The sequence below is a fragment of the Cinclus cinclus genome, chromosome 4, assembly GCF_963662255.1.
Source record: "Cinclus cinclus chromosome 4, bCinCin1.1, whole genome shotgun sequence".
Taxonomy (NCBI): Eukaryota; Metazoa; Chordata; class Aves; order Passeriformes; family Cinclidae; genus Cinclus; species Cinclus cinclus.
This window is the reverse complement of record NC_085049.1, coordinates 8,050,789-8,063,451: the sequence shown is the minus strand read 5'-3', so window position 1 is coordinate 8,063,451 and position 12,663 is coordinate 8,050,789. Positions and strand designations below refer to the sequence as shown.

The 12,663-nt window shown below is 42.8% G+C and overlaps 1 protein-coding gene across 2 annotated transcripts; it reads left to right on the top strand.

The window, feature by feature from the left end:
- The first annotated feature begins 3,878 nt into the window (after positions 1–3,878).
- Positions 3,879–10,788, top strand: CBLL1 (Cbl proto-oncogene like 1). 2 transcript variants are annotated; one of them, XM_062490795.1, is made up of 6 exons: positions 3,879–3,891; positions 6,429–6,596; positions 6,949–7,046; positions 7,297–7,380; positions 8,177–8,250; positions 8,764–10,788. In XM_062490795.1, exons 1-6 carry the CDS (start codon positions 3,879–3,881, stop codon positions 9,800–9,802), a joined length of 1,476 nt encoding a protein of 491 aa, XP_062346779.1. In that variant the 3' UTR covers positions 9,803–10,788. The 2 variants fall into 2 exon arrangements, with proteins under 2 accessions (XP_062346779.1, XP_062346778.1); XM_062490794.1 differs by having other exon boundaries at positions 6,946–7,046.
- The last annotated feature ends 1,875 nt before the right edge of the window (positions 10,789–12,663 follow it).

The following is a 12,663-nucleotide window of genomic DNA, read 5'->3' as shown; positions in this document are numbered from 1 at the left end:
AGGAGTGCTGGTACTGTCCTGCCTGTGAGCACACAGCAATATTCATGCACCAGTACTATCTATACCAGCATTTTCTGCTATGAAACCAATCTTTGCACTTTGCAAAACCCTGATTTGTCTGAATGATACAGATCTCTGTAACTCTCAAGATTTTAGCTAACCTTATCCCAGAAATATTCTGGACCTTGATTCTGCAAGCACTTTCTGCTATGATATATATTGATAAAAAAGAAAATCAGAAGACTGTTGTGAAATACGTACTCAGTTTTGGGACTAGTCAGGCAGAAGATGCACTGCATTTTATCAGTGTGTACAGGATGAAAAGCTGCTCTGTGGTCTGCCCAGGAGAGTGGAAGAGACAAAAATCTTTGGATGGCAAGCCTTTTGTTCAGTATTTGTACAAAGCCTAGTGAAAAGGAAGGAGTTCTAGCTGGCCAAGGGTTTGAATTCTAAAACATTAGCGTGATGTGCTGACAAGCCTTGAAAAATGTATCATGATAATGTTTTTCGAGCAATTCCTTAAATTGCTGCAGGTACTTAGATCACTGAAAGAGGTGACAGGTGAAACTGTCACATGAACAGGAAACAGCACTGAACTATGATAATACTTCAAATAGGAAAAGTTTCTAAAGACCCTTGGATATGGGTTCATTAGTTCTGTATTAATCCCATTGTAGCAAGTCTTGCACTACTATTAATGACTATCCCTTAAATGAAGGACAGACAGAAGATTATCTTGGCTAGGTTACATAATCTTCATCAAAAGGCAGATCATGACATAAATTAAGGAAAATCTTAGCCCCTGGGTACTTAATGAAATCTGTAAAACAGGCTGATACTGAGTGCAAGCAAGAAAGTCAGAATGTATTGAGGTTTGTTTTTTTTTAAATTGAATATAGGTGTATTTTTTGTTTAATGAATAGTTATATTTTTTATAGAATCTTTTTCTCTTAATATTCTACATCAAACTGCTGCTGTTCTTTTACATATGAAAGTTCATAATGCACAAGTGCAATAATTTACAAAAGATAAAGATTTGAGCTGCAAAACTTTAATTCTTAACTAATGTTCTTAATTTTCATGAAGAAATGTATTTTGATGAAAAACAGACTGCTACCTTAAATTTGTTAGCATTACAGTATTTTTTAAATGGGAAAAATCCCCTGCATTGTGAGGAAAGAGATAAAAACTGAGGTATAAGAAATGTCCAGGTATAAAATGCCTTTAAGTTAATGTGGAAAATTAACTGCAATATATTTAATTCTCCTTACTTGATTACATCAGAGAAATTTTCCCACATTACACTGCACAGAGATTTTTTGCTGCAGGTAGCAGTGGAAAAGCTAAGCATTAAATAAATTAGTCTGGCTTCAGGATCTGAGTGACTGTTAACTCTGTCAACATCAGTGGAAAAAAAAAATCCTATAAACTTCAGCCAGTTGGACAGTATCTTAACACGATAGGAAAAAGCACCAAACTGGCATCTGTATTCTCTAGTTAAGGCACAGACCTCAGCCTTCACAACAATGAAGTTTGTCAGTACAGACACTTGAACTTAGGTGATGTTGGTGCTCCAGTCCAAACCAGCAAACAGCAGGATTGTATTCACAATGGACATGGGCATCTCCACCATCTGAGAATGAGGCAAGTGTTCAAGACACAAATCAGACCACTCTGCACCTCTTCAGATGGAACCATTCATTTCTGTTGACACTAATGCTTCAGCCCAGCCTGTGATTTGACCGTTCATGCGACCTCTTGTCCCCTTGCCAGCTTCTCACAGGAGGTTGGCACTTCAGCCCACCTTGCTGGCCTGAAGTCCCCATCAGGAATTACCCCTAACTCCAGTTAACATGACTGCTGGAGCAGTTGCCAGTGCACAAGGCCAGTGACATGGTTTTTTAGAAGCTGTATTGCTTTTCTAAAACAGGTGTACGTTTTAAATAAAAAGTAAAGCATTCTACCTGGTAAGTGAGCTTCCAGCTAATTGCTACACAGGGCACATTCTACAGAAAAGATGGTAAAAAAATGGCAGCAGTGAACTTTTTTTTTTTCTCAAGAAAACATCTCCACTGTAAGTTTGGGTACTGATTTTTACTTGACAGATATGTCATTACATTATTTTTTGAACTTTCTCTAGTTGTGTGTACAACTATTTAAAAAGCAATGAAATACTCAATAGTCTTCCAGTTCGACATCTGGGATTGTGATAAAGTATGATGAAATGCACTTATTCTTGGCCTTTTATTTCTTCCAGGCATGGTTGTTCTTAATTTAACAGGCACAAAATATTGAACTTTCTCTGAAAAACAGCATTTCTCTCAAAGCCTACAGTGCTGTAGAAGAGGTAATATGCAGAAGGCATTCAAATGCCTAAGTGGTTATGTGCTCAATTTTACATGTATCCATCAAAATTAAGGATACCAAAATAATGGATTTTGCAATTAAGCTAAAATTCTCTAGTTTTCTACTAATTAAATCTTTAAGCAGTGTAACTAGATATGCTTATCTTTTTCCAGTAGCATGAAGAAGTGGTATTTTTGTATGCATTTTGAGTATTACTGTTCTGTCTTTGCATGTCAGATATTAAATCTGGAGATGTATTTTAAGTTTTTTTACACTTTTAAAAAGCTGCATTTGAAAAGTAATTGTACCCATTAACTAGAAAATAAAACTGTGCGTACTGAAAGTGTGCTCCTTGCGTCTGTTTTTGGGGGTTCCTTGTTTAGTTCTGTTTAAGTCTCCTCTTTGTGAATTCCTACTACGGGGAGATAAAGCATATTATGAAGGGATCTGTGTCATGCTTCCCTTGGGTTGGAGGATCATCAAAGACAAAAGGGAAAACCTGTTCCCTCTGCCTTGTACGGGTAAGACAAGAAATGTAATACTTTAATGGCAGCCTTTAAATGTAAGGACTATAAAGATAATGAGAGACATTGTCTGTAGGGGCACAAGACCCCAGTCCAGGAGGCTTTTAGTGAGACAATCACCAATCTGAAATGTATGGAGTCGAGTTACCTGTACTTTAGGGTTGTGGAAGGACTGCTGCAGGCCATATTCTGCTTATGACTTCGTTTTATTTTTCTTTCTTTCCTTTCTTCAGAAACACTCAGCATCGCACTGAATTACACAGGAATTACAAAATGCTAAACGTAACGTTAAGTCCCCCCCTGAGCTAGTAAGCTCTGCTCCTGTGAAGCTTCTGAATGCTCTGTCACTTGTACAGCGTGTCAGGAATCTGCCATTTCCACTTCAAACTTAAGGCTGACCATCAGCAGCCGACAGCACGATGCGCCGCCACATCTCTGCCGTGCGTTTGAAGGCTGCACCGCACAGGCGGCCGGACGGGGCCTCCGCGGCTTCCGAACCGAGACCCAGCCCACTCATGTTTTCACTCCATCCTACCCCCCAACACCAGGGGCGGACGCCTCCCAGTTTCAACTAGCAGCGGCTCTGCACCCCGGGGCCTGCAGGCGCCGTGGGGCTGCCGTATTCCCCTCCTGCCGCGGTGTGAGGAGATCCCGCTTCCCCCGCTCCGCTCCCGCCGCGGTGTGAGGAGATCCCGCTTCCCCCGCTCCGCTCCCGCCGCGGTGTGAGGAGATCCCGCTTCCCCCGCTCCGCTCCCGCCGCGGTGTGAGGAGATCCCGCTTCCCCCGCTCCGCTCCCGCCGCGGTGAGAGCCGGCCCCGCTTCCCCCGCTCCGCTCCCACGGCGGTGAGAGCCGGCCCCGCTTCCCCCGCTCCGCTCCCGCCGCGGTGAGAACCGGGCCGGAGCGCTCGGCCGAGGCCCAGCGAGCGCGGCGCCGCCGCCTGAGCCCCGCCCGCGGCCCCGCCGCTTCCGGCCGCGCCCTTCCGCTCCCACAGCGCCCCGCGCCGCATCATGGACCACAATGGTGAGCAGGGGGAGGCCGGGGGCTCGTCCGTGCCCGGCTCGCCGCGCCCGCGCCCGCCGCCGGACGGGGAGCGGCCGAGCGGGGCCAGCGGGCGCGGGACGGCGCAGGGGCGGCGGCGGCGGGCTCGGCCCGGCCCCCGAGGCTGCCGGCGGGGCTCGGATGCGCCGCGGGGCCTGCTCCCTGTCCGGGCAGGCGCGGCGGCCCCGGTGCCACCTTCGGCTCGGCGGCGCCCGGCGCTGCCCGCGCCCCGAGGGCGCTCGGTCGGGCTGAGGGGCCGCTGCCGGCGGGATTCCCCGTTCCGGGCGGAGCGGAGCGGCGGTCCCTGACTGCGCCGGCCGGGCCGGAGTGCCCGGGCCCGGCAGCCCCGGATGCAGCCCGTGGCGTCCCGGAGGTGGGGGAGAGACGCTCGATTGCTCGCGGCGTTTCCCGACATCGGTGCCCATAATGTGTTGCCCGGTTACACTGTTGTGGCCCGAGAGGAAACTTCCTTGTGTGCTTAAATTTGATTTCATGGTTTAAATGTCGTTCTCCGGTGAGCGCGCTGGCGTAGCTGTGATCCTTTGCTAATTAGTGTGGGGGCGTAGTGCCGTGAATAAATGAATGGACGTGAGCTTTTTGCTGGGGTGGCTTTGGAGGTTTTTTACTTTCCCTTACAAAAGGGCGCTTTATGACTCTGTCCGTATAAAGTATTTTAGCTGTATTTGTGAATTTTAAAAAAGCTTGAAATGCAAAAATTAAGTTGATGAAGGTGCATTTCAGTAGATTGCATCACCTCGAATTAGAGCTTCTTTAAGTAATCTTAACAAGTTTGGTATATTTGTCATAGCTTTTTCTGGACATAAATCCTGCAAGTTATGCTCATGCAGACTGAAATTTATTTTCCTTCTGTGAAGCATAAGTGACTGTAGTTTGAGTTAGTTGAGCAGATAACTCATGTGGATATTCCTGGCTTGAAAGGGTACAAGGAGGAAAAGTGACATAACCTATTGGCCTTTCAGTGGACTAACTAATACACAAGTTTTTGATTTCTAAAATTTGTTTTAGCTGTCCCTATATGCAAATGGACTGCGTTGCTGCAGAGGCTGTTTGTGGTTTCTGATCCTGTGGTTTTGTGTATTCTGGTAGAAAACAGAATTTCCCAACATGTGGGAAACAAGCAGTTTTACCTCTGATGTCTTGGCCCAGCACTACCTGGGGAAGCCTGATGACATAGCTGAGTGTTTGCAGGTTCATCTGGGCAGCTGAACGAAAGAACAAATGACCAGAAGTAAAAACAACCTTTATTGCTTTTGCCATATTTTGCATATTGCCTTTTAGAGTGAAACTGTCAATTGTAGTGCTAAGAGGAGTTTGATCTCTCTGAGGAAATGGAGGGCTTTTGATTTGGAGGTACAGGATGGTCAGGGCACAGTCCCAGTTTGAAACAGACACATTTCCCAGCCTTGGTGCTAGCTGTTAAAAAGCTGAGAACAATCCCATTTTTTCTTGTTTTTCTTTCTACTTGTTGCATTGTGTGTAGTGGTTATATGCTTTGAGAGACAGTAGTTGGTGAGGCATTGTGCAGAATTACATTAATGGGCCCTAATTTCAGTGCCCAGTGCTCCTGCACTGCAATCCTTTGTGGCCTCAGCACTCATTCCAGGGCTGGAGTTCCCTGTGGAACCACAGGGCTGTAAATGCTCGGGTCTCACCCCTTCCAGCCTGAACGTGCCCTGCTTTGAAACACCTGTGGCATTTACAGGTAAAATCCCAGTGAGCTGGGAAGATTTGTGAAGGACATGACTTTGTTTTTGTATGGATGAGGTGCTCTGTGGTGGTTTCAGGTAAACTTGCTGGAGGCTGAGGGAGTTGCACCTCCTCACTGGTGTTGATTTATTGCATTACCTGGTCTTTGTTATCTCTGGGAGCCTGCTGATGCCTGTGTCAGGCTATTTCTTGTTTTGCTCACCCTGCTCTTTAGATTTAAACCTGGTTAAGGAGAATTTTGTATGTAGCTGAGAACAATAATTTTCAGTTTAGGAAAACTAGCTACATATTCCTAAGTATCAATACTTTAGTGATAATTTATTATAAACCTCTAAGTGATATGTCAAGATGTTAATATATAAACTACTTTCTACTTTAATAAACAACATACATTAATTGTACAAATTATCTTTTCACATAAGAAATTTTGTGTAGTCGAGGTAGTACAAAGAATTGATTCTCCAGTGCTCTTCACACTGTGAGAAGAGCTATAGGTTTAATGTATGTTTTGTGGAAAAATGTATGACTAGCTAGGTTATTTAAATAGCTTTATTTTTAAGCTAGGTGTCCTAAGAACATTGGGTTCCCAATACAGTTTTGTGACATGACTTCTGGAATAAATTGTATGCAATGATACCTATTTTCTAGTGATTAAATTTTGGTACATTGTATGAGTCTTAAGCAAGCTCTAAAAATTGTTTTTCTTAAAAATTTTCTGTAAATATTAAGCCTCTTTAGAGACTACTAGACAAATGAAAAATTAGATAATTTTTAAAAATTTTCTTTCCTAGACAATGATTTGCAAGGAACAAATAGTTCAGGATCATTGGGTGGTCTTGATGTCCGTAGAAGAATCCCTATAAAGCTTATTTCAAAACAGACCAATAAAACCAAACCTGCACCTCGAACTCCGAGAAATATGAACAGAATGCCTTCAAAGACACAAGCTGGTGATGAAGGTAAATTCATATAAATTCCCTGTAGTAGGGAAGTATATTATTCTAGAGCGTTGTTTGAGACTTTACTCAGAGACTTAAGAGTCTGGGGCTCTGTCCAAGTGCAAAACTGAGTGTCAAATCTGCAAGTAAGTACTGCTGCACTGTAGGGCTTCAGTAGTGCCCAGTTCCAAAACAGGCTGTCTTACTATTTTGGCTCTACCTTTCTTAGAATGGGCTCAGCAGATTGGCAGTGTTGTGGCATTGTTTGATGATTTCAGTATAAATGACCCATGCTCTTAATAGCAGCTGGTGTCAATGAAGAAAGTGTTGTGGTTGGCTCGTGTCTTTCTTCTCTTTCTCCTTTCTACAGAAGAATTTGATTATAACAAAGAGGAACGATACGAATGTAAAGGAGGTGAAATGTTTGGCAATCAAAGGAGATTTCCTGGACCCATTTTTTGGGATTATAAGGTAAAGTCATGCATCTTTGCCTGTGTTTCATACCAAGCTGTAGGTAGTCCTGGTAGATACTTTGTTTATTAAAAGTTTTTCATCTATTTTTGTCTGACTAAAAATACATCCTCTGCTTTCTCGCCTGTTTGTGGTGTTCTTGCTTCATTTTCAGCTAATTCAGAAATAATGGCTATGTTGATGATAGTTGAAATGAGAAGCTTTAGTGATGTTGGGGTTTGTTTTCTTATCCCCTTCTCTGTCCTACTAGATAAACTTGCTGGGGGAAAAGGATGATACACCAGTCCATTTCTGTGATAAATGTGGATTGCCCATCAAAATGTATGGACGCATGGTGAGTGAAATTACCAGTGGAAGATGCAGCCATTGTTTCCCTTTAGATAAAATTAGGTTTTGCTGTGTCTGTATGAGGCTTCTAGAGATTACTGATTTCAGCAGGCATCCGACTAAATAGCAGAATAGTACCAGGATGGAACTGGAGGCCCTTCACTGCTTGGGTGCTTTTGTTCCATCTATCTGACTGATTTTGCTTTACCCCCTGATTCTATAAAGTAAGCCTGAAAATGTTAAACAAAAAACAGAACACCATCACAAAGGAAAAGACCTTCAAGTTCTGGGGTTTTGACCTTACACTGCTTAGATTTGAAAGTAAGCTTTTTATCTCAATTGAAGACTTGAAGTGAAGTTAGAAAACACTTCTATGTACCTTTAAAAATCCCTGAGATTAATTTGAATTTCTAAGTGTGATGTAACAGGCTTCAGCATCTGACTTAATGGCAGTTAATGCTTTTAAAACTTTGCTTCCTTGCCAGCAAGACAAGTGTAATCAGATTGCATATGCAGCTTCTGTGAAAGTTCAGTGTTGGTAATAGTGCAAGACTCAAACTTTTGCCAGTGTTTTTTTACCAACACTTAAGCCCAAAAAAACCCCAAACTCAGCACAAACAGTTCTAGAAGGTTTCTGTGCAAAGAAGTCGTAAATTGTTAACCACTGCTATGTTTATATTCACCTCATAGGTAACTTAGTTGCTTCAGTTATTATAAACTGTGCACTGGAGGGAGGAACTGTATTCTGCAGAATGACATAGACATTTATACACGATGTCTTAACAGCAATTTTTTATTTCTAGATACCTTGCAAGCATGTTTTCTGCTATGACTGTGCTATACTACATGAGAAAAAGGGAGACAAAATGTGTCCAGGGTAAGTTATCTCATTATTTTTCATTTAAGGAAATGGAAGAAAGTAACTTAAATATCTTACTTCAGATACTGTATTAACATGGCTCTTACTTATGTACATTTAGCAGAGGCACTAGAGTATACTCTGAACTTTCTAGTTCCTATTCCATATTTTGGGACTGTAAGAGATCAGTGTTTACTTTGTTGTTTTTGGGTAGGTAACCTGTTATTGGTCTAATTTGAAAACTAATAGCAGTTTGATTTACTTAGTGAAAATGACCCCTGTTGTGCCTTAATGCACAGAAGAAATTTCTGTGAGAGATGCTACTTTAAAAATTCTGCCTCCTGAAATTTTTATGTTCTTTCTTAGTTACATTTTGAGATTTAAAAGCTAGGTGAACTTCAAAATCATTGAAATGGATGGACTACAGTGGGGCGAAACTGTCAGTTCTAATCTGGCTAATTATGTTAACAAGGAGGAATGCACGTCGAGCTGTCTGCGATGACAATAAATCAATATTCTCTTTTTATTTAGCTGTAACGAACCCGTGCAGCGAATTGAGCAGTGTGTACGAGGGTCTCTGTTCATGTGTAGCATTGTTCAAGGATGCAAGAGAACTTACCTGTCGCAGAGAGACTTACAAGCTCACATCAACCACCGTCACATGAGAGCTGGGAAGCCTGTCACTCGTCCTCCCATTGAACCCGTACATCCTCCTATTGCCCCGCCGCCGGCCGAAATTCCCGAGCGTTTCATAATGCCCCCTGAGAAACATCACATGAGCCACATTCCGCCCAAGCAGCACATCATGATGCCACCCCCTCCTCTGCAGCACGTGCCGCACGAGCATTATAACCAGCCCCACGAAGACATCCGTGCTCCTCCTGCCGAGATGTCCATGGCCCCGCCGCCGCCCCGCCCGGTCAGTCAGGACACCTTCCGCATCTCAACGAGGAAACACAGCAACTTGATAACCGTCCCCATCCAGGATGATTCCAACTCAGGTGCTCGAGAACCGCCTCCGCCAGCGCCCGCACCTGCTCACCATCATCCTGAGTACCAGGGGCAGCCAGTGGTGTCGCACCCTCATCACATTATGCCTCCCCAGCAGCACTATGCGCCGCCGCCGCCGCCTCCGCCGCCCATCAGCCACCCGCTGCAGCACCCTCCGCAGGCCGCGGGCACCCCTCACATGGTGTACAGCCAGGCTCCTCCGCCTCCAATGACCTCTGCCCCGCCTCCCATCACCCCGCCTCCCGGACACATCATTGCCCAGATGCCGCCCTACATGAACCATCCTCCTCCGGGACCTCCTCCTCAGCACGGAGGCCCACCTGTAAATGTAAACGCACCCCCTCCCCATCACTATAATCCCAACTCTTTGCCACAGTTCAGTGAAGATCAAGGAACTCTTAGTCCCCCTTTCACACAGCCTGGGGGAATGAGTCCCGGGATATGGCCAGCTCCTAGGGGGCCGCCTCCACCTCCAAGGATGCAAGGGCCTCCTGCTCAGGCCCCACTTCCTGGACCACATCACCCTGATCAAGCCAGATACAGACCCTATTACCAATGATACAAGCAACTGTATGAATAGAGAATGCCGTGAAGAGGATAGAACTAAATACAGAAGCCTTTTAATTAATTGTTTTGGGGTTATTTTGTTGTGGTTTTTTTAAGAATACTGTCATTTTGACTGTAAGACGTTTTGAGGTTTGAATCTTAAATGATTTTTAAGCCTTGGCCGTAGGACTCTTAACTTCAAATACTCTGTAGTGCTAAAATAAGTGGCTTAGTAGACCACAGTTGCATTTTAACAGAACTTCTGTCGCTAGTGTGGCTAAATTGTCCTAAGATGATCACTTGTAATATTATTTCCTGGAGAAGATGAACACGTGTTGTACCATTCTGAATATTGTTTTTGTTAAATGCAGTGTTTTTGTTAACCTGTGTACAATAATTAAATTGAAATATGGTTGTAAATGTGGTGAGTTTTTATATTAAGTTAACGTACACATAGTTCTGGGACAACATTTCAACACATATGCATACCTTCCAAACAGCAGTGTAGTGAAATTTTAAAGGAATTTAATACTTTAATATTTCTCCTCCTGCCATTTGTCATTACTCATAAGCATTTCAGGCTGTAATGAATTGTTGGCACTAGAAATCAGACATTATCAGACAGAATTCTGCATTTACCACATTCCAGCTTTTCTGTTTTTTTCTTTATGCATCAAAATGAATCTATCAAAGATACAGCTTTGGGCATGACCTGAAACCATGTACCATGGGGGTTTGTTTGTTTTTTGGTTGGTTGGTTGGTATTTGTGGGGGGGTTTTTTGGGCTTTTGGAGTTTGTTTTAAAGCTAGTTTTGATTCAGAAGGTTCTGTTGACATGTAAGCTACTCAATGGAGTTGAATTCAAACTACTGTGTTTACCTATGGCTGTGTTTGTGTGGAAGTGGCTGTGAACTGGCTTGCCATGTCCATGAAAGCAGCTTCTTCTAGGTGGGGAAGTCACCTTTTCCTCTCTGGCTTTATATGATGTGTATAGTAGGAAAACTTCCCATTTGGATAACATGAGACAAGTGGTCTGAAATCCCATGTGTAGAAATAAAAAGGTACATGTCATTTATCTGTTTTGATTTTGTGATACAAGTTTGATTGAACAGAGAGTCATTAGGTGTTTTGCTTTTCTCAAAAACTAGCAATATAAGCAGGCTTTTAGGTCTGTTTTGGTCCAAAATTTATGTTTTATAAGAATGCTTTTAAAGAGAAACATAATATAAAATGAGAGGGTTCCTTTTTAGTGCAGCTGGTAGCAGAAGCAGACACTAAGAAGACAGTACTGTCTGTTGGTTGGAGTGCTTATCTTTGCATTTCTGATCAGTATTTGCACTGAACCATTGTTTTTCCAAATGCCACGTTTCTGGCAGTGGTGCTTTTAGATTTTTTTCCCAAAACTTTGGGATTTTTCTAAAGTTTGTAGTATCCTACTGTTCTCAAATAATCTGAGCCATCTTAAAGCCTCAGTGTTACTTTTTATTTTGTAAACATTCTTTTCTGGAATCATAAGTGCTAAATTTATGGAAGAGCTGTGACAGTGCAACATTCCAGATTTTGTATTTATATGTCTAAGCTTTATATTTTAAATTGTTGGAGCAAGGGCTCTTTAGATTTATTCTGTTCTTGACTGCCATTGATTTCCTTGTGACCATGGCCAAATCTTTTGGACTGCCTTTCAAGTAAATACTTCTTTAGAGATGGGTTACAAATAAATTCTGGGGTATGCAAATGGCCAGTAAGTGTCAACTGCTTGAAAATCTGCTTAGCTGTAACATACTTCTTTCTAAGAGAGAGTTATTTGGTTTGGTTGCTCTGAAAACTTAAGTAATTTTAAATAAAATACAGTGGTGAAGAAAAAGAGGCTTGTGATAGTGTGCTATGAAATGGGCTGGTTGAAAATTTACTGTTTCTATAAATGTGAAGGCAAAAATGGCTCTGCCAGCATTCTTTTCCTTCAGTAACCAACAACCACATGAGGAGCTTTTGAGGACCCCTTCCTGTCACGGTGAAGTTGACTGGGAGGAAGCACATTTATGTTACAGCACCTGACTTCATCGGGGAGGAAATCTGCATGTCTGATTCTTGTGCTTTGACTCTGCCAAGCCAAGCTCAAGCCCCACACAGCTCTGATACAGGACCTGAAGGCTCCAGGTGCCAGCTCGCTGCCCGAGGGAGGGCTGTGCATCCACTGCACCAGTGCTCTGTGTTTGGGAAAATCAGATATTCTGGAATGAGCTCCTGTCAGTCACAGGTGATGAAGAAATGAGGCACCTCTTTCCATCCTGCTAGGTTTTTGAAGTAAGTCAGGTTGCAAATGTCTGTTGCATATTCTCCTGTCTCTTGACCCAGATGAAGAGTTCAGAATATTTCTGGGTCCAAAGCTGTTCTTGAAGTTACTGTTAAAGTGCTTTCCTGAAAATGCTGAGGCAGATGAACTGATTAAGGGAAAGCAGCAGTTTTTGCTCTATCAAGAAGCACAAAAGATAAATGTATCTCTTTTTCACTGTGAGAATTTTTTTCCCTGTATTTGAAACAAAAGTGACATATGTCATACAAACGATGTATTACCCAAAAAATCAGTGGGATTCCCTTGAGCTGGTTAGTGACCATGGACCAAAAGTCTGTGATAGAGAACTTAACTGAAAAGTCATCCTATATAGGCAGGTCTTAAACTTGAGTCAAATTTCTATGATGTCTTGTAAGAGGAAGACTAAAATATATTTTTATTTATTAAATCTGGATTAGATTATATATATAAATCTACTACCTAAGTAACTAAGGGCACTGCTGATGTTGTCATATTTACAAAGTTTAAAAATGCTTGCTCTGGTTGAAACACTGTGTTAACTGTCTTTTTAATTTTTTATG

Bases quoted from the DNA above. Each gene is read 5' to 3' on its own strand.
- CBLL1 (XM_062490794.1), top strand. The intron at 6,597-6,945 runs GTAAATTCATAT...TCCTTTCTACAG, and splicing joins GACACAAGCTGGTGATGAAG to AAGAATTTGATTATAACAAA. The intron at 7,047-7,296 runs GTAAAGTCATGC...CTGTCCTACTAG, and splicing joins CCATTTTTTGGGATTATAAG to ATAAACTTGCTGGGGGAAAA.